Below are 22,587 nucleotides of genomic sequence, written 5' to 3'. Positions count from 1 at the left end.
AAGATAGGGAGGGTGATGATCCATCTGATTGGTTTAATAGACGTCTGGATACTGTGTATCAGAATTTTGTGGCCATATACACAGATGGTTCAAAAGATCAAAGGACAGGACGTACTGGGTCAGCATTTGTAGTGCAGGAATATCGGGTGGAAGTCTGGAAATGTATTACAGATCATCTGGCTGTGTATACGGCGGAGCTGATGGCCATACTGTTGGCCTTGCAGTGGGTGGAGGAAGTCAAGCCAGACAGAGTAGTTATTTGCTCTGATTCATGTGCAGTGTTAATGAGTCTCCAGTCCTTTAGGTCATGTAGCAGACGAGACCTGCTTTATCAGGTGCTACAAACCCATGGCAGGATTAAACAGATAAGATTGACTTGGGTCCCAACCCATGTGGGGGTGGAGGGGAAGGAGGCAGTTGATGTACTGGCTAAACAAGCACTTAGTAGTGGGGATGTACAGTGATGGTGCAGAGATGGCAGGAGCATATTAAAAGCCTGATATGGACAGTGATGGTGTAGAGATGGCAGGAGCAGGTTAAAAGCCTGATATTGACAGTGATAGTGCACAGATGGCAGGCTAAAAGCCTGATATGGACAGTGATGGTGTAGAGATGGCAGGCTAAAAGCCTGATATGGGCAGTGATGGTGCAGAGATGGCAGGAGCACGTTAAAAGCCTGATATGGACAGTGATGGTGTAGAGATGGCAGGCTTAAAGCCTGATATGGACAGTGATGGTGTAGAGATGGCAGGCTAAAAGCCTGGTATGGACAGTGATGGTGCAGAGATGGCAGGAGCAGGTTAAAAGCCTGATATGGACAGTGATGGTGCAGAGATGGCAGGAGCAGTGGAATAGTGATACTAAGGGCAGGCATTTATTTCAAGTACAGAGGAAAGTCTGGGAAGGGAGGACGGCAGGAAGGGATAGGAGAGAGGAGGCTATTTTTACAAGATTAAGGATGGGACACAGCCAGTTGATTAAGACCTTAAATGTGATGGGAATGTATCCAACAGGAAAGTGTGATTATTGCCAGGAAACAGAGCTTGTATTGCTACAGTGTGGGCAGTATCAGAGGGAAAGAGAGAGGCTGAGATCTAGTATGAGGGAGAAGGGGATACAGGAAATTATTTTAAAGAGTATATTGAGTAGAACGTCATTAGATATAGTCTGAAATATTTTATATTTTTTGAGAGCAACGGTGCGGTTTCTGGTAGGTGGAGGTAATGCACCATAACGTTGGATGCCAACCGCCGATAAACCCCACCGCAGAAGAAGAATCCGTGACACGGAAGTACTTAGTATTTCTGGCTTGCTTCACAGCGGTCTGCTGCTAGGTGGTCTTATGATCGTGTTTTAGCTTATAAAATAAGTGTTTTTAATTTTACAGAAATACGTTTTATTATGTAACTACTTTTTATTTAATTTTATTACAACCGAGTCGACTGTTTCCGACCGAAACCCATCGCGAATTGTGTGTGTCTGCGTATCTACTTCTCTGTCGTTGGAAAACAATGAAATGAAGGCCTAGCGTTACTAGTTAATCGGCAAAATAGCGAACGTCAGCTAACTACATCAGATAATCTGCTAGCCTGTGTGGGATTTCAGTTGATGACTGTATTAATCATCGACATTACACTGTGAAATCAAATCAGGTATGTAGATGGTTTATGTCTCAAACACGATGTTTTCGGTTGGGTTACATCCGAGTGGGATATTGACGTTTCTAACTACGTTTCCTAGCTAGGCTTGCAATGGGATACGTAGCTAAAGTTAGCCAGCTAGCTACTGTAGTTGTCTATGTCTTCAGTAATGACAATCTCGGCTAGCTCTGTTTTACTTTTCTGCATTTGATCGATTGTATTGTTTGAGAAATGGGTATCAAATACAATAAAACGTCATATTGAATAGATCAGGGGTTCCCAAACTGTTTTGCTTCGTGACCCACCAATTGAGGTGTCTTTTGAGTTGCGACCCACCATAAGGGTTGAGTGGTGCAAAAACAAGCAGATCAAGCAATACATCAACAATATTATCATGGCAGCAGATTGAAACTGTAGCAGATTAAAAGTTCATCTCATGCAAATCCAGATATCCTGCCATGGAACTGAAAGGAAAACGTTACCGTTTTTAAGCTAATTTCATACAATTTACGCATTTTGACATGGCCGATGCTGTGTTCTTATGCTCAAACATCAAAATCAATGGGGCCCTGATTGTCTAGCTTGTATTTTGTTGATTGTAAATGATGAAAGATTATAGGCTATTGTGAGATTATAGGCTATTGACCTTTTTACATAACATTTATTTGGTTTTAGATGTTTAAGTTTACACTGAAAGCATTTTTTGATACCGAAAAATTATTATATATACACAAAAATATGAATGCAACACTTTCAAAGAATTTACTGAGTTACAGTTCATATAAGGAAATATGTCAATTGAAATATATTAATTTGCCACTAATCTATGGATTTCACTTTTTTTAAATGTAATTATTTTTATAAACCTTTTTTTAACTAGGCAAGTCAGTTAAGAACAAATTCTTATTTTCAATGACGGCCTAGGAACAGTGGGTTAACTGCCTTGTTCAAGGGCAGAACGACAGATTTGTACCTTGTCAGCTGGGAGATTCGAACTTGCAACCTTTCGGTTACTAGCCCAATGCTCTAACCACTAGGCTACCCTGCCGCCCCTGATTTGGACGGCATAGGCCCACCCACTGGGGAGCCAGGCACAGCCAATCAGAATGACTTTTTCCCCACAAAAGTGCTTTATTACAAACAAAAATACCCCTCAGAATCCCGCAGGCAAAGAAGCAGGATGTGGAGGTCCTGGGCTCGCGTGGCTGCATGTGGTCTGCAAATTCTCTAAAATAAAGTTGGAGACTGCTTATGGTAGAGAAAGGAGCATTACATTTTCTGGCAACAGGTCTGGTGGACATTCCTGCACTCAGCATGCCAATTGTGCGCTCCCTCAACTTGAGACATCTGTGGCATTGTGTTGTGACAAAACTGCACATTTTAAAGTGGCCTTTTATTGTCCCCAGCACAAGGTGCACCTGTGTAATGATCATGCTGTTGAATCCGCTTCTTGATATGATACAACTGTCAGGGTGATGGATTATTTTTAGCAAAGGAGAAATGCACACTAACAGGAATGGAAACACATTTGTGCCCAAAATTTGAGAGAAATAAGCTTTTTGTGCGTATGGAACATTTATTGAATTTCGTATTTTAGCTCATGAAACATGAGACGTGTTTATATTTTTGTTCTCTCTGTGTGTGTGTATATATATTATTTTGTCAATGTCATCCCGCAACCCACCGTTTGGGAACCGCTGCAATAGATTACGCCTGGAGGTGAAATGTGGATGTTCACCAATGAGTGCCACAACATTTTGATAGATATCTAGCTAGGCCTTTGTCTCAGGAAAGTCCACTGTCTTGGCTTTAACATTGCAATGGTCAACCTAGATGGAAAACAGTTAAATGGAGAAGCTCCTTCTCTTTTTATTTGTATCATAAATGGCTATTATAACATGTATAATGTTGATAAGTGCAGTTGTCTTGAGCACACTAGCTAGATAGCTGTTTTGGAACAACGTTGTCAACAACTTGACAGTCAGACACTAGATAAGGGCTGTGGTCTGTATTTTTTTTCTCCGGTCCATTCCTTACAATCTAAAAGAACTGATCCCAGATCAGCACTCCTACTCTGAAATGCTTTGTATATACGGGCCCAGGCCCCAGATCTCTCCTGTCCATTCATTACAATCTAAAAGAGAGAACTGATCCCAGATCAGCACTCCTACTCTGAAATGCTTTGTGTATACGGGCCCAGATCTCTGGTGTCCATGTGATCTTTATCAAAAAGAGAACGTATCCTAGTTCAGTATTCCTGTTCTGGGATGCTTCGTGAACAAAGGCTCAGGAGTCAGTCTTTGGCTGATAGGAGAAGAATTTAGCAGACAGATAAAATGGACACATCACATATTCACAGTATGTATTTCTTGCTAAATGAGCATTCTGTAACATGCAATGTTTTTTTGCTAAGACCTGTCATCAAGGCGTGATGACATGGTAAATACTGTACAAGATATGTCCCTCATTGATAGGATCTCTTCTTTTCTCTCCTTCCCTCTCCCCTCCTCTCCTTAGGTATGTCGTCCCAGCTCCAGGTGTTCTCGGCTCCCTCCAGCTCCTCCAGCGCATTTTGCCGCGTCAAGAAGATGAAGGTGGAGAACTGTGTTTGGGACACGTCCTCTGACTGCCCATACGGTTCCGTGGGGGGCCAGCAGGGAGTAGGGGGTTACTCCTTCACCCCTGCACTAGGCGTGGCGGTGCCCCCCTTCGTCCCCTCTGCGTTAGTGTTCCCTCCTGCCGCAGGCTCCCGTGGCCAGGTGGTGGTCAGGCCAGCAGACAGCACGGGTAACCTCCCCCGGGGCTCCAGTCGCCGCCTCAACGACCAGTACACACACTCCTCGCACACAAACTCTGAGACGGCCAGCATGGGGAACGGGATACGACGACAGGGCCAGAAGAGGAAGAATGACGACGTCGTCAAAGGGAGCGGGAGCGGCTGTGGGAGTGTTCAGATCTTGGAGGAGCTCTCTGCCCCTCCTCCTGTCTTCTCCACGCGTACGGGGGGAGGAGGAGGGGGTACGGGCCAGTCCATCCCCCACTCGGCCCCCACCACCAAGAGCTCCAGCTCCAGCGGAGAGGGGGACTACCAGCTGGTGCAGCATGAGATTCTGTGTTCAGTCTCCTGTAGTTATGAGGTGCTGGAGTTCCTGGGGAGGGGGACCTTCGGTCAGGTGGCCAAGTGTTGGAAGAGGGGAACCAATGAGATCGTGGCTATCAAGATCCTCAAGAACCACCCTTCGTACGCACGACAGGGCCAGATCGAGGTGAGTCTTTTTTGATCTGGATTGGATTAATTCATGTTTATCGCCCTTCAAGACGTGGTACTACTTTGTTAGTCTGTTACGGTTGGTTGATTTTAATTGGTGATGTGTATTAGCCTGGATTCCAGACTAATGTGATCCGTTTCACCTTCATGGTTTTGTGACGTGAGAGCATATCAGCTCGGATACCTGGCTAGACGTTTATTGACTTTCAAGAGGAAATGTTCCTTAGAGCGACTGCCCCTAAAAAAAGCAACCAATCCCCTTGAAAACAGCCTATGTCGCATCGATATGAATCAGACTAATTTAGTCTAGTGTCAAAAATTGACTAGAAAGTGTAAATTGGAGAATTTTGGTCTTAAAGTCAGTCTTGTCTAAAACAGAGTTTGGAACCTGAGTGTGTCACAACTAGTAAATGGTTATGTCTAGAAACTAGGTATCACTGAGGATTTTCTACGCTGGACAACTTGCTAAATCGGTTGATAAGTCATTGATAATAATCAGCTCAATTTTTTTTGTGTCATTACATTATTATATAAGGGGGATCATAGCTATATTCAATATAACACTCACGTTGATGTTTAAGCCTTTCTCATGGTTGGCGTCTTGACGGATTTGTCCAAATTCGTGTGACATAAAACATATACTTTTCTGTCCTTGCATTTAATTAGTCAGTTAAATTAGCCGTAGATCCAGGATTCTTACAAGGTTCAATCTGTCAGACATTTTTTGTTGTTGTATAGAGATCTCAGTAATGCGGTGTAACTACGTCACATTTAGTGTCTCCTTATGTTAACGGGGTGAAAACTGTTTTCATGGGCACACAAATCCAAAATAATGTCTGCATTACAGAATCGAATGTCTCTAACCGACTCACCGAACCATGATACTTAAAACCTAAATCCATACTGTCATTAGGGCGGCGCACAATTGGGCCAGCGTAGTCCGCGTTTCGACGTCATTGTAAAATAATAATTTCCTAGTTAAATAAAGGTTAAATGAAATAGAATATTTCTAATTATGCTATTAGACTTGCTGGATGCGCATTTGGTGTCGAGCTGTTTAATTACTCTTTGATATTTTCACACATCATCTGATCCAGGAAGGAATTTTCTGACTGACAGTCAAGGGAAGAACATCTGTTGTGATGCAACAACAGCCCAAGTGCTGGAAAAAAAGGTGTTTACGAGGAATGTCCAGAACATTTTGGTGTCTCGTTTGTTATTCCGGTGAAAACAGTTATGCCTGGATCCACGTTGGATCTAATATCCCTAACGAATTGATGTTGTCAAATCCCTACAAACTTATTCAGAATGCTGCAGAGACCGCCTGGTGTTCAACTTTCACAAGTTCTCCCAGAGCAGGGGCCCCTAACGATCACGGATTACAAAAAGAAAGCCACGTCACGGACACCAACGCCGCCCTATCGGACAAGCTGAACATCTTTTTCAGTGACGATTTTGAGCGGCCGAGGAAAATCCCCTGGAAGACAACGAGGGATACTTACTTACGGTCTCCACGGAGGACGTGTGTAAGTCATTCAAACAAGTTAACCCTCGCAAGGCTGCCGACCGAGACTGCATCCAAAGCCATGTCCTCAGAGTATGTGCAAACCAGCTGGCTGTTGTGTTTTCTGACATTTTCAAGTCTCTCTCTAGCTCAGGACGCCATCCAAGATGTCTGCTATCATCCCCGTGCCCAGGAAAGGGAAAGTAACTGAACTGAATGACCACTGACCAGTAGCACTCACTTCCTTCATCATGAAGTGATTCAAAGTCCACATAACCACCTCCCTCCCCGACACTCGCCATTGCACTGCACACTGCCTTCACCCACCTGGATAAAAGGAATGCATATGTGAGGGTGCTGTTCCATCGACTATAGCTCAGCCTTCAATACCATAGTGCCCTCTAAGCTCACCACAAAACTAACGTGCCTGGGAGTGACCTCCTCCCTATGCAGCTGGGTCCTGGACATCCTGACGAGACGCCCCCAAGTGGTGGAGGTAGGCCACATTACCTCCTCCACACTGATCCTCAACTCAGGGGGGGCCCCACAAGGGTGCGTCCTCAGTCCCTTCCTGTACTCCCTGTATACCCACGACTGTGTGGCCTCACACAGTTCCAACTCCATTAAGTTCGCTTACGAGACGACAGTAGTAGGCCTGATTACCAGCAACAACGAAACTGTCTACAGGAAGGAGGTAGGCACTCTGACAGTGTGGTGCCAGGTAAACAACCTCTCCCTCAATGTCAGAAAAACAAAGGAGCTGATTGTGGACTTCAGGACAAACCAGGCTGGGCATGCCCCCATTCTCATCAACGGGGTTGCTGTGGCGACGGCCAAAAACTTAAGTTCCTCTGCATACACATCTCTGAATGAGCTGAACTGGTCAAACCCCATGGACACCGTGGTGAAGGCATGACAGCGACTCTTCAACTTAGGATACTGAAGAAATTCGTCATGTCCCTGAGGCCCCTCAGTGTTCTAAAGGAGCACCATCGAGATCATGCTGTCGGGGTGCAAGTCACCGCCAAGGACCGCAAGGTGCAACAGAGGGTGGTACGCTCACTGCCTGGCCTCCAAGGACACGAGAAGATCATCAGGGACCCGAGCCATGACCCGTTCTCCCCACTTCCATCACTCAGACATGGGCAGTATAGCAGCATCATGGCAAAAACTGTCAGACTTAATTTTTTTATTGAACCTTTATTTAACTAGGCCGGTCACTTACGAACAAATTATTATTTACAATTACGGCCTAGGAACACTGGGTTAACTGCCTTGTTCAGGGGCAGAATGACAGATTTTTACCTTGTCAGCTCGGGGATTCGATCTAGCAGCCTTTCGTTTACTGGCCCAACGCTCTAACCACTAGGCTACATGCTGGCCAATAGTTTTTTACCCCCAGACCATCAGGCTGCTGAATAGCCACCACAGCAAGAGGAACTGCCCCTTACTTTCAGGCTATGCGCAAACCCCTCACCACACCCTGTGCCCTCCTTCCTGCCACCTCTGGTCTCTTGTGCCTCCCATCTTTAAGGGAGGACGAGTCCCGCTCGGACGAGTCCCGCTCAGCCCAGTCCAAGCTTTTCCCCTTTACTAGCTAGGACTTTGCTGATAGCTTCTTTATTGAGGGGAAGTGTACTTACTATGACTGACTGTGATATGTGGTTCTCCTACCTAGCTATCTTTTAAGAGGAATTCACTAAACTGTAAGTCGCTTTGGATAAGAGAATATTCTAAAAGGGTGTTTCACTACTCTGTTGTGTTTTAAAACCACGTTATGAGAACGACAGCATCTAATTCTGTCTTCAACTTGGCTTTCCATACAAATCCTTCTATTACAAAAGGAACCTGTTTTTATTTTTTGGTCATTTTCTCATTCTAAAACCTGCGATGGTGAGATTAATGCTACCGCTATTGGTGGATTTATTATGTGTTCCTGTGTCGGTCTCATAGGCTAAAGAAAAATGGCCATGCATGCATCCAATTTATTTAGTCAGGCAAGTCCATTATTCTGTTATTTTTGAATTGAATAACAAGTTGAATATCAATGCGTTTGCTTGGCCTAAATAAAATGTGTTGTTTTTTAAGTGGTTCTATGTTAAGCCCTATATGTTGTCTATTATAATATATTATATTTATTATAAGATTTGCAAATCTGGAGCTGGTTAACAATCCACTTAACAGTGCAGCGTTAAGAGCCCAACAAACAAGATTTGGGTCTCAGCCTTTATAGGGAAAATACAATCTCTGTCTATGTGGCAGGTGTGTGTGTGTGTGAGATCATAATGGGAACATAACAAGTGATAACTGCTGCTCAAGCTCGCCTCTGTTCTCTTCATATCTCCACACAGCTGTGTCCTTGAAAGATACGAAAAGAACAGGATGGACCAAAAACCCGTGGTCACTCTGAGGCTCTTTTGTCTTTGGCCGCGTGACCAAGTTACTCAGAAACAAGAGAGGAAAACACTGGCTTCTTTCTTACATGAGAGAAACAGTGGAAATGTACAGGTTTAAAGCTTATACAGCACATGTGTATAACAGAGTTTGTAGTTTTGCCACCATAATGTACAATTATATAAATTATGCAATTGTATAACATTGAGGTACTTAAATTACAGTTTAATTGCTTGAAAAAAATAATTGAAATGGACTTACCGATGTCTGTATGAACCCTCCTTAAAGGATGTACACAGTCTACAAAACATTAGGAACACCTTAATTCTGAGTTCCACCCCCTTTTTGCCCTCAGAACAGCCTCAATTCGTCGGGCATGGACTCGACAAGGTGTCGAAAGCGTTCCATAGGGATACTGGCCCATGTTGACTCCAATGTTTCCCACAGTTGGCTGGATGTCCTTTGGGTGGTGGACTAATCTTGATACACACAGGAGACTGTTGAGCGTGAAAAACCTAGCAGTGTTGCAGTTCTTGACAGTTCTTGCTCAAACCGCTCCGCCCGGCACCTACTACCATACCCCGTTCAAAGTCACTTAAATCTTTTGTCTTGCCCATTCACCCTCTGAATGGAACACACATAATCCATGTCTCAGTTGTCTCAAGGCTTAAAAATCCTTCTTTAACCTGTCTCCTCCCCTTCATCTACACTGATTAGAAGTGAATTTAACAAATGACATCAATAAGGGATCATCACTTTCACCCCGGTCAGTCTGTCATGGAAAGGTGTTCCTAATGTTTTATATACTCTGTGTATATATCCCTAGGCCTTTGTCGTTGTATGGGTGGAATTATGGGACAAATGAAGGTTGGGTTTGGATTAAAATTGTTAACAAAATCATGCCCCCTTTTGCCAAGCTCCACGTGCAATTTGCCCCCTCTGCCTGCTTCCTTTCATTGAATGGAAGCTCCATTCTTCCATCGCCCCCCCCCCCCCCCCCCCCCACCCCAACACGTTCAACGGAAGGCAGATCGTGACCATGCCTCCACAGCCAAAGTTATATGGTTTGCATGCCCTGCCGAAGGATCCTGGGTATGCGGAATAGGTGGTTGGCGTTCGTCTGCACCAGTAACACTAGCTTTGTGTGCAACTTCCGGTGGTGGTGAGTATTAACCAGAGATAATGACCTCCCTGGTATGACTTAGTTAACGACGTTCGATAACGTTATTGCTGGTTATGTAGGTAGCTATCTTTTTTAGATAAAACGGGGCCGGCTAGCTGACATTTTAGCTAAAGTAAACCTAACTAGCTAGCCAGCTACCTCATTACAATTTAGTTAGGTTGTGTGCTCATAACGGTTTGTGTATTGTCTAGATACTGCTGGTTTTGTAACGTTGTTATTTGATAATGCTAGCGATTTGCAAGCTAGTTACAGGTTAGGTAGCTAGCTAGCTAACGTTAGCCTGCAAGTCCGATTTGCAAGTTAGTTCGTAGCTCATACAAGTGTATTGTCTAAGGCAAAACTAAATAATGGATACAACTCTGGTAGTAGCAACCTCACCTCGGAGTATGACTAATACAGTGAATTTTGAGCATCAAACCGCAAAGTCGTCACCCACCTGAGTTTAATCCCATCTGGAGCTACAGTCAGTCTATATCTGTAAAGCATGCAATTAGGGTTACCACAGCCACATTGTCAAAATTCGCTATAATGTAACAAATCATGAAGGGAGAAAAATAAGTGCTTTTTCGGTCTTGCTTTAAGGTTAGACATACGGTTAGCATTGTGGTTAGGTTTAAAATCACATTTTAATAATGTTTAGAAATGGTTGGGGTTTGTGGCTGTGGTAACTAGTGACGATTTCGAAATGGCTTTACCGAGGTTACTGCCCTGATGACAGACGGCTAGGTTAATTCTCCCAGCCCAGCAGATACAAGCAGTAGAGTCATTTTGGTTGTGAAGTACATTATCAAAAAGCTTTGTCCTTTTCTAACAAAATGCAATTTAACCACGTGTCTATTGTATCACCCTGTCACAGGCCCTCTGTGTCAACACCACCTCATAAGATGAGGAAGTACATTGTATATGAGGATCGCCTGCTGCAGTTGTTGGAGAGAGGTCCAGTTTGCAGCCCAACATGCAACAGTGAGAAGACCAGCAAAGGGACCTGCTGCATTACGCAGACATACCCTTGCTGTAGATGTGTGGACTCGAGTCACATGGGCGGCAGGGTAGCCTAGTGGTTAGAGCGTTGGACTAGTAACCGAAAGGTTGCAAGTTCAAATCCCTGAGCTGGCAAGGTACAAATCTCTCGTTCTGCCCCTGAACAGGCAGTTAACCCACTGTTCCTAGGCCGTCATTGTAAAAAAGAATTTGTTCTTAACTGACTTGCCTTTAAAATAAAAAAATTATTAAAAAAATGACTTGGACTCGAGTCACAAATTTGATGACTTAAAACTCGTCTTTATAGGAAATATAATAACTTTAGACTTTACTTTACTTTGATTTGAGACTGATGACTTGAAATTATCTGACCAGGTTTTGTAATGTTTTACCAAAAGTCTACGTGGTTACTCCAAGAGACCGGAGACAGTAGCCGCAGCATTGCACATTCATCCCTCTGATTGGACCAGCAGACTGTCAATCAACACATTTCGGATGAGCTAGCCTAGTGAGAATGTTTTTTTGGGGTCACCAGTGTGAAACTGAATGGGATTTATTTTATATGCTGTACATATTTTAATAGGCTATTAGCTTACCATTTGTATTTTCTATTTATACCTTTACATATTCGATCTGGTAACTAACATAGACACTACGGCATTGCACCAAATTCTTGTTTAAAAAAACATCTCTGTGCTTCAGAACCAAAAAAGTTCCTCGTCTTGAATGTTGACCAATGACAATTCCTCAACATTGGCGCACATAACGACATTAGTGACCAGAAAGCACTTGTTTTAATTTCCTCTGGTTTTGTCTGGCATAAACAAATACCCTACCTACGTAAATATTATCCATATACACAGTGTATCAATCTACTACGGAGGCATTTCCCCCCCCCAGAACAATACTATTAGGATTCCTGGTTTATTTCATTGATCGTTTATACAGTGGGGAGAACAAGTATTTGATACACTGCCGGGTTTCCTACTTACAAAGCATGTAGAGGTCTGTAATTTTTATCATAGGTACACTTCAACTGTGAGAGACGGAATCTAAAAAATCCAGAAAATCACATTGTATGATTTTTAAGTAATTAATTTGCATTTTATTGCATGACATAAGTATTTGATCACCTACCAACCAGTAAGACTTCCGGCTCTCACAGACCTGTTAGTTTTTCTTTAAGAAGCCCTCCTGTTCTCCACTCATTACCTGTATTAACTGCACCTGTTTGAACTCGTTACCTGTATAAAAGACACCTGTCCACACACTCAATCAAACAGACTCCAACCTCTCCACAATGGCCAAGACCAGAGAGCTGTGTAAGGACATCAGGGCTAAAATTGTAGACCTGCACAAGGCTGGCATGGGCTACAGGACAATAGGCAAGCAGCTTGGTGAGAAGGCAACAACTGTTGGCGCAATTATTAGAAAATGGAAGTTCAAGATGACGGTCAATCACCCTCGGTCTGGGGCTCCATGCAAGATCTCACCTCGTGGGGCATCCAATGATCAAGAGGAAGGTGAGGGATCAGCCCAGAACTACACGGCAGGACCTGGTCAATAAGCTGGGACCACAGTCTCAAAGAAAACCATTAGTAACACACTACGCCGTCATGGATTAAAGTCCTGCAGCGGTCGCAAGATCCCCCTGCTCAAGCCAGCGCATGTCCAGGCCCGTCTGAAGTTTGCCAATGACCATCTGGATGATCCAGAGGAGGAATAGGAGAAGGTCATGTGGTCTGATGAGACAAAAATAGAGCTTTTTGGTCTAAACTCCACTCGCCGTGTTTGGAGGAAGAAGAAGGATGAGTACAACCCCAAGAACACCATCCCAACCGTGAAGCATGGCGGTGGAAACATCATTCTTTGGGGATGCTTTTCTGCAAAGGGGACAGGACGACTGCACCGTATTGAGGGGAGGATGGATGGGGCCATGTATCGCGAGATCTTGGCCAACAACCTCCTTCCCTCAGTAAGAGCATTGAAGATGGGTCGTGGCTGGGTCTTCCAGCATGACAATGACCCGAAACACACAGCCAGGGCAACTAAGGAGTGGCTCCGTAAGAAGCATCTCAAGGTCCTGGAGTGGCCTAGCCAGTCTCCAGACCTGAACCCAATAGAAAATCTTTGGAGGGAGCTGAAAGTCCGTATTGCCCAGCGACAGCCCCGAAACCTGAAGGATCTGGAGAAGGTCTGTATGGAGGAGTGGGCCAAAATCCCTGCTGCAGTGTGTGCAAACCTGGTCAAGAACTACAGGAAACGTATGATCTCTGTAATTGCAAACAAAGGTTTCTGTACCAAATATTAAGTTCTGCTTTTCTTATGTATCAAATACTTATGTCATGCAATAAAATGCAAATTAATTACTTAAAAATCATACAATGTGATTTTCTGGATTTTTGTTTTAGATTCCGTCTCTCACAGTTGAAGTGTACCTATGATAAAAAAATTACAGACCTCTACATGCTTTGTAAGTAGGAAAACCTGCAAAATCGGCAGTGTATCAAATACTTGTTCTCCCCACTGTATGTAAGAGTTATAGCTTCCGTTCCTCTCCTCGCCCCTACCAGGGCTCGAACCGGTGACCCTCTGCACACATCGACATCAGCATCGAAGCATCGTTACCCATCTCTCCACAAAAGCCGCGGCCTTTGCAGAGTGAGGGGAACACAACTACTTCAAGGTCTCGAGTGACGTCACCGATTGAAAAGCTATTAGCGCGCACCTCGCTAACTAGCTAGCCATTTCACACCGGTTACATATACATTGAGATGGGCCTAGTTTGGATTATAATAAGTGTTCATACCCCTTGATTTATTCCACATGTTGTGTTACAGCCTGAATAAAAAAATGCATAAAGTATATATTTTCTCACCCATCTACACACATTTACCCCATAACCCCATAATGACAAAGTGGATTTTTTTTTGTGTGACCGACCAGTATCTTTGATGTGCCAGCCTCTTTGCCTGCTCACCAGCGGTTTTCAGTGGGGAGAACATAATTTAGTCAGGTTTAGTCTGACCTGTTCAAACTTCAACAGAGGATATGTTTGTTTGTCAGATAGCATCGATCCTATCTGCCATTGGTCAAAGAACAGCGACTGTGTTCACAGATGGATCTATGGAGACTTGCAGGAGGACGTCCGGACGGGCTTGATGTCTCGGAAATGAAAATAAACCTGTCACTCTGCATTAAACTTTTAGTTGACATCTTTTACTTGCATTGTCTTTTTTAATTATTATAGAGAAACCCTGTGTATTCTGGACCAGGATCAGGTATCAGTCAATATGAGGGAGAAACCCTGTGTATTCTACACCAGGATCAGGTATCAGTCAATATGGGGAGGGAGAAACCCTGTGTATTCTGGACCAGGATCAGGTATCAGTCAATATGGGGAGGGAGAAACCCTGTGTATTCTGGACCAGGATCAGGTATCAGTCAATATGGGGAGGGAGAAACCCTGTGTATTCTGAACCAGGATCAGGTATCAGTCAATAGGGGGAGGGAGAAACCCTGTGTATTCTGAACCAGGATCAGGTATCAGTCAATATGGGGAGGGAGAAACCCTGTGTATTCTGAACCAGGATCAGGTATCAGTCAATAGGGGGAGGGAGAAACCCTGTGTATTCTGAACCAGGATCAGGTATCAGTCAATATGAGGAGGGAGAAACCCTGTGTATTCTGAACCAGGATCAGGTATCAGTCAATATGGGGAGGGAGAAACCCTGTGTATTCTGAACCAGGATCAGGTATCAGTCAATAGGGGGAGGGAGAAACCCTGTGTATTCTGAACCAGGATCAGGTATCAGTCAATATGAGGAGGGAGAAACCCTGTGTATTCTGAACCAGGATCAGGTATCAGTCAATATGGGGAGGGAGAAACCCTGTGTATTCTGCACCAGGATCAGGTATCAGTCAATATGGGGAGGGAGAAACCCTGTGTATTCTACACCAGGATCAGGTATCAGTCAATATGGGGAGGGAGAAACCCTGTGTAATCTGGACCAGGATCAGGTATCAGTCAATATGGGGAGGGAGAAACCCTGTGTATTCTACACCAGGATCAGTCAATAGGGGGAGGGAGAAACCCTGTGTATTCTGAACCAGGATCAGGTATCAGTCAATATGGGGAGGGAGAAACCCTGTGTATTCTGGACCAGGATCAGGTATCAGTCAATATGGGGAGGGAGAAACCCTGTGTATTCTGGACCAGGATCAGGTATCAGTCAATATGGGGAGGGAGAAACCCTGTGTATTCTGAACCAGGATCAGGTATCAGTCAATATGGGGAGGGAGAAACCCTGTGTATTCTGAACCAGGATCAGTCAATATGGGGAGGGAGAAACCCTGTGTATTCTGTACCAGGATCAGGTATCAGTCAATATGGGGAGAGAGAAACCCTGTGTATTCTGAACCAGGATCAGGTATCAGTCAATATGGGGAGGGAGAAACCCTGTGTATTCTGGACCAGGATCAGGTATCAGTCAATATGGGGAGGGAGAAACCCTGTGTATTCTGAACCAGGATCAGGTATCAGTCAATAGGGGAAGGGAGAAACCCTGTGTATTCTGGACCAGGATCAGGTATCAGTCAATATGGGGAGGGAGAAACCCTGTGTATTCTGGACCAGGATCAGGTATCAGTCAATAGGGGAAGGGAGAAACCCTGTGTAATCTGAACCAGGATCAGGTATCAGTCAATATGGGGAGGGAGAAACCCTGTGTATTCTAAACCAGTAGCAGTCAATAGGGGGAGAGAAAAACCCTGTGTATTCTGGACCAGGATCAGGTATCAGTCAATATGGGGAGGGAGAAACCCTGTGTATTCTGGACCAGGATCAGGTATCAGTCAATATGAGGAGGGAGAAACCCTGTGTATTCTGGACCAGGATCAGGTATCAGTCAATATGAGGAGGGAGAAACACTGTGTATTCTGGACCAGGATCAGGTATCAGTCAATATGAGGAGGGAGAAACACTGTGTATTCTGGACCAGGATCAGGTATCAGTCAATATGAGGAGGGAGAAACCCTGTGTATTCTGGACCAGGATCAGGTATCAGTCAATATGGGGAGGGAGAAACCCTGTGTATTCTGGACCAGGATCAGTCAATATGGGGAGGGAGAAACCCTGTGTATTCTGGACCAGGATCAGGTATCAGTCAATAGGGGGAGGGAGAAACCCTGTGTATTCTGCACCAGGATCAGGGATCAGTCAATATGGGGAGAGAGAAACCCTGTGTATTCTGGACCAGGATCAGGTATCAGTCAATATGAGGAGGGAGAAACCCTGTGTATTCTGGACCAGGATCAGGTATCAGTCAATATGAGGAGGGAGAAACCCTGTGTATTCTGGACCAGGATCAGGTATCAGTCAATATGAGGAGGGAGAAACCCTGTGTATTCTGAACCAGGATCAGGTATCAGTCAATATGGGGAGGGAGAAACCCTGTGTATTCTGGACCAGGATCAGGGATCAGTCAATATGGGGAGGGAGAAACCCTGTGTATTCTGAACCAGGATCAGGTATCAGTCAATATGGGGAGGGAGAAACCCTGTGTATTCTGAACCAGGATCAGGTATCAGTCAATATGGGGAGGGAGAAACCCTGTGTATTCTGGACCAGGATCAGTCAATATGGGAGGGAGAAACCCTGTGTATTCTGAACCAGGATCAGGTATCAGTCAATATGGGGAGGGAGAAACCCTGTGTATTCTGGACCAGGATCAGTCAATATGGGGAGGGAGAAACCCTGTGTATTCTGAACCAGGATCAGGTATCAGTCAATATGGGGAGGGAGAAACCCTGTGTATTCTGGACCAGGATCAGTCAATATGGGGAGGGAGAAACCCTGTGTATTCTGGACCAGGATCAGGGAACTACTGTTGTACAGCATCTGTATCGGCTGGGAATACCAATGAAAGATGAACATTGTTATATTAGCAGAACACTTCTTCTATGGTATTACGTAAAGGGTTGTTTATTCTACATGGACCTGCTACTACATTTGAATGTTATAAAAAAATAAAAAAAAATAAAAAAACTAGTTTAGAATATCTACATGAATTTAACAATTTCATTCTTCTCGTATTACTCTGGAGGCTACTGACCCAAAGCTTCCTCCGGCATCTTACCATACATCTGCCTGTAGTTATTGGACTCACCCTGCAGGAGGTTTGTTAGTAGTGATTGAGTAGAGAGGAAACAGCTGTGGGCAAGGTTCTGACAGATGGGTGTGTCTTGGTGGTGGCAAGGACACACCCACATCAAACCACACCCCCAAGCCAACTCACGTTTGGCTTCTGTCACGGCCGCCAGCATTTCTTGAAGAGCAAGCCAAAAAAAAACGAGGCCAAGTCAGCGGGCGCAGTTCCCCTTTAAACCCCTCCTGTCATTACCACATGCAAGCACTAGACCAGGGCGAAGTCCCAATTTATCTCTCCTTCCTCCCTAAGTTTGCAGTTGTTAACTTTTCCTTCACTGATTTGAAAGGAAATAACTGGTATAAAAAAAAATATGGTGTAATGTCCCACTAACCCATGCCTCCACCAATCCAGTGCTTTTTAGGTTTTGTGTGAAGTAGTGACTTGAGTGCACACTTCAGGAGAAATTAGATGTTATTGGGACGCACCTACTACTATAATAGATAGGGACTGACTGTTTAGTATGTTGAGGTACTCGATCGATTTAATTTATAGATTTCTATTGGCCTTCAATAGGAAATTCTAGCAAAACTTGAGCTAGACTATTACTAAAATGAACAGCACTAGCATACGTGACGTAGAGTTTCAAGGTTATGTCCTCCTGTCTGTTCCCAGGTGGGCATCCTGAACCGTCTGAGTGAGGAGAACGCTGACGAGTTTAACTTTGTGCGTTCCTACGAGTGTTTCCAACACAAAGGTCACACCTGCCTGGTGTTTGAGATGCTGGAGCAGAACCTGTACGACTTCCTGAAGCACAGCAAGTTCAGCCCCCTGCCACTACAACACATCAGACCCATACTGCAACAGGTGACAATACAATACAACTTTATTGATACAGAGACAATGTGACAATTACCTGGTGTTTATTCTGAATGAGTCATTTGTTACGTATTTAACCTGTTACCTGACTATTACCTCACCATACATTGTAATCAAATAACTCTCCAAAACAATACAATTGCATGTTATTTTACTTGATCTGTGTGTCAGCGTTAATGTGTGTTTGTGTCTTTAAATTGGCATTAAAGTCTTAGTAAAATGTTCCTTGAAAAGAGTAACCCTTTAGTGTCCACAGCTGTTTAACCCTTTAGTGTCCACAGCTGTTTAACCCTTTAGTGTCCATAGCTGGCACACAGCTGTTTAACCCTTTAGTGTCCATAGCTGGCACACAGCTGTTTAACCCTTTAGTGTCCATAGCTGGCACACAGCTGTTTAACCCTTTAGTGTTCATAGCTGGCACACAGCTGTTTAACCCTTTAGTGTTCATAGCTGGCACACAGCTGTTTAACCCTTTAGTGTCCATAGCTGGCACACAGCTGTTTAACCCTTTAGTGTCCATAGCTGGCACACAGCTGTTTAACCCTTTAGTGTTCATAGCTGGCACACAGCTGTTTAACCATTTAGTGTCCATAGCTGGCACACAGCTGTTTAACCCTTTAGTGTCCATAGCTGTTTAACCCTTTAGTGTCCATAGCTGGCACACAGCTGTTTAACCCTTTAGTGTCCATAGCTGGCACACAGCTGTTTAACCCTTTAGTGTCCATAGCTGGCACACAGCTGTTTAACCCTTCAGTAATACATCTATTTCCCCACCAGGTGGCGACAGCGCTGATGAAGCTGAAGTCTCTGGGTCTGATCCATGCTGACCTGAAGCCAGAGAACATCATGCTGGTGGATCCTCTCAGACAGCCCTACAGGGTCAAGGTCATCGACTTCGGCTCAGCCTCACACGTCTCCAAGGCTGTCTGCTCAACGTACCTGCAGTCACGATACTACAGGTAGATTCACCTGTTTTTACACCTCATATTGGGGTTTTCTTTACAGGTGTGTGAGTGATACAGCATGTTTGCATCAGTGAGTAATAGCTGGTACAGGTATATCTAACATGATGACTGGTACAGGTGTATCTAACATGATGACTGGTACAGGTGTATCTAACATGATGACTGGTACAGGTGTATCTAACATGATGACTGGTACAGGTGTATCTAACATGATGACTGGTACAGGTGTATCTAACATGATGACTGGTACAGGTATATCTAACATGATGACTGGTACAGGTATATCTAACATGATGACTGGTACAGGTATATCTAACATGATGACTGGTACAGGTGTATCTAACATGATGACTGGTACAGGTGTATCTAACATGATGACTGGTACAGGTGTATATAACATGATGACTGGTACAGGTATATATAACATGATGACTGCTACATGTGTATCTAACATGATGACTGGTACAGGTATATCTAACATGATGACTGGTACAGGTATATCTAACATGATGACTGGTACAGGTGTATCTAACATGATGACTGGTACAGGTATATCTAACATGATGACTGGTACAGGTGTATCTAACATGATGACTGGTACAGGTGTATCTAACATGATGACTGGTACAGGTATATCTAACATGATGACTGGTACAGGTATATCTAACATGATGACTGGTACAGGTATATCTAACATGATGACTGGTACAGGTATATCTAACATGATGACTGGTACAGGTATATCTAACATGATGACTGGTACAGGTATATCTAACATGATGACTGGTACAGGTGTATCTAACATGATGACTGGTACAGGTGTATCTAACATGATGACTGGTACAGGTGTATCTAACATGATGACTGGTACAGGTGTATCTAACATGATGACTGGTACAGGTGTATCTAACATGATGACTGGTACAGGTGTATCTAACATGATGACTGGTACAGGTGTATCTAACATGATGACTGGTACAGGTGTATCTAACATGATGACTGGTACAGGTATATCTAACATGATGACTGGTACAGGTGTATCTAACATGATGACTGGTACAGGTATATCTAACATGATGACTGGTACAGGTGTATCTAACATGATGACTGGTACAGGTGTATCTAACATGATGACTGGTACAGGTGTATCTAACATGATGACTGGTACAGGTGTATCTAACATGATGACTGGTACAGGTATATCTAACATGATGACTGGTACAGGTGTATCTAACATGATGACTGGTACAGGTGTATCTAACATGATGACTGGTACAGGTATATCTAACATGATGACTGGTACAGGTGTATCTAACATGATGACTGGTACAGGTATATCTAACATGATGACTGGTACAGGTGTATCTAACATGATGACTGGTACAGGTATATCTAACATGATGACTGGTACAGGTATATCTAACATGATGACTGCTACATGTGTATCTAACATGATGACTGGTACAGGTGTATCTAACATGATGACTGGTACAGGTATATCTAACATGATGACTGGTACAGGTGTATCTAACATGATGACTGGTACATGTGTATCTAACATGATGACTGGTACAGGTGTATCTAACATGATGACTGGTACAGGTATATCTAACATGATGACTGGTACAGGTATATCTAACATGATGACTGGTACAGGTGTATCTAACATGATGACTGGTACAGGTATATCTAACATGATGACTGCTACATGTGTATCTAACATGATGACTGGTACAGGTATATCTAACATGATGACTGGTACAGGTATATCTAACATGATGACTGGTACAGGTATATCTAACATGATGACTGGTACAGGTGTATCTAACATGATGACTGCTACAGGTGTATATAACATGATGACTGGTACAGGTGTATCTAACATGATGACTGGTACAGGTATATCTAACATGATGACTGGTACAGGTGTATATAACATGATGACTGGTACAGGTATATCTAACATGATGACTGGTACAGGTGTATCTAACATGATGACTGGTACAGGTGTATCTAACATGATGACTGGTACAGGTGTATCTAACATGATGACTGGTACAGGTGTATCTAACATGATGACTGGTACAGGTATATCTAACATGATGACTGGTACAGGTGTATCTAACATGATGACTGGTACAGGTGTATCTAACATGATGACTGGTACAGGTATATCTAACATGATGACTGGTACAGGTATATCTAACATGATGACTGGTACAGGTATATCTAACATGATGACTGGTACAGGTGTATCTAACATGATGACTGGTACAGGTATATCTAACATGATGACTGGTACAGGTATATCTAACATGATGACTGGTACAGGTGTATCTAACATGATGACTGGTACAGGTGTATCTAACATGATGACTGGTACAGGTGTATCTAACATGATGACTGGTACAGGTGTATCTAACATGATGACTGGTACAGGTGTATCTAACATGATGACTGGTACAGGTGTATCTAACATGATGACTGGTACAGGTGTATCTAACATGATGACTGGTACAGGTATATCTAACATGATGACTGGTACAGGTATATCTAACATGATGACTGGTACAGGTGTATCTAACATGATGACTGGTACAGGTATATCTAACATGATGACTGGTACAGGTGTATCTAACATGATGACTGGTACAGGTATATCTAACATGATGACTGGTACAGGTGTATCTAACATGATGACTGGTACAGGTGTATCTAACATGATGACTGGTACAGGTATATCTAACATGATGACTGGTACAGGTGTATCTAACATGATGACTGGTACAGGTGTATCTAACATGATGACTGGTACAGGTATATCTAACATGATGACTGGTACAGGTGTATCTAACATGATGACTGGTACAGGTATATCTAACATGATGACTGGTACAGGTGTATCTAACATGATGACTGGTACAGGTGTATCTAACATGATGACTGGTACAGGTATATCTAACATGATGACTGGTACAGGTGTATCTAACATGATGACTGGTACAGGTGTATCTAACATGATGACTGGTACAGGTGTATCTAACATGATGACTGGTACAGGTGTATATAACATGATGACTGGTACAGGTATATCTAACATGATGACTGGTACAGGTATATCTAACATGATGACTGGTAGAGGTGTATCTAACATGATGACTGGTACAGGTATATCTAACATGATGACTGGTACAGGTGTATCTAACATGATGACTGGTACAGGTGTATCTAACATGATGACTGGTACAGGTATATCTAACATGATGACTGGTACAGGTGTATCTAACATGATGACTGGTACAGGTGTATCTAACATGATGACTGGTACAGGTGTATCTAACATGATGACTGGTACAGGTGTATCTAACATGATGACTGGTACAGGTGTATCTAACATGATGACTGGTACAGGTATATCTAACATGATGACTGGTACAGGTGTATCTAACATGATGACTGGTACAGGTGTATCTAACATGATGACTGGTACAGGTATATCTAACATGATGACTGGTACAGGTATATCTAACATGATGACTGGTACAGGTGTATCTAACATGATGACTGGTACAGGTGTATCTAACATGATGACTGGTACAGGTGTATCTAACATGATGACTGGTACAG

The 22,587-nt window shown here is 43.5% G+C and overlaps 1 protein-coding gene across 4 annotated transcripts in view; it reads left to right on the top strand.

Annotated features, from left to right (window-relative positions):
- The first annotated feature begins 1,295 nt into the window (after positions 1 to 1,295).
- The window catches only part of LOC120065504 (homeodomain-interacting protein kinase 1-like), a 54,848-nt gene continuing 33,556 nt past the window's right edge, over positions 1,296 to 22,587 (top strand). For all 4 annotated transcript variants that reach the window (XM_039016562.1, XM_039016561.1, XM_039016560.1 and 1 more), the window contains exons 1-4: positions 1,296 to 1,652; positions 4,158 to 4,906; positions 17,792 to 17,983; positions 18,773 to 18,954. In XM_039016562.1, the coding sequence (XP_038872490.1) occupies positions 4,160 to 4,906; positions 17,792 to 17,983; positions 18,773 to 18,954 (1,121 nt within the window). In that variant the 5' untranslated portion in view covers positions 1,296 to 1,652; positions 4,158 to 4,159. The remainder of the gene's footprint in view (positions 1,653 to 4,157; positions 4,907 to 17,791; positions 17,984 to 18,772; positions 18,955 to 22,587) is intronic.

This window comes from Salvelinus namaycush, chromosome 20 (genome assembly GCF_016432855.1).
Source record: "Salvelinus namaycush isolate Seneca chromosome 20, SaNama_1.0, whole genome shotgun sequence".
NCBI lineage: Eukaryota > Metazoa > Chordata > Actinopteri > Salmoniformes > Salmonidae > Salvelinus > Salvelinus namaycush.
Note: the sequence above shows the minus strand (reverse complement) of the source record. Positions and strands in the feature narration are given on the sequence as shown.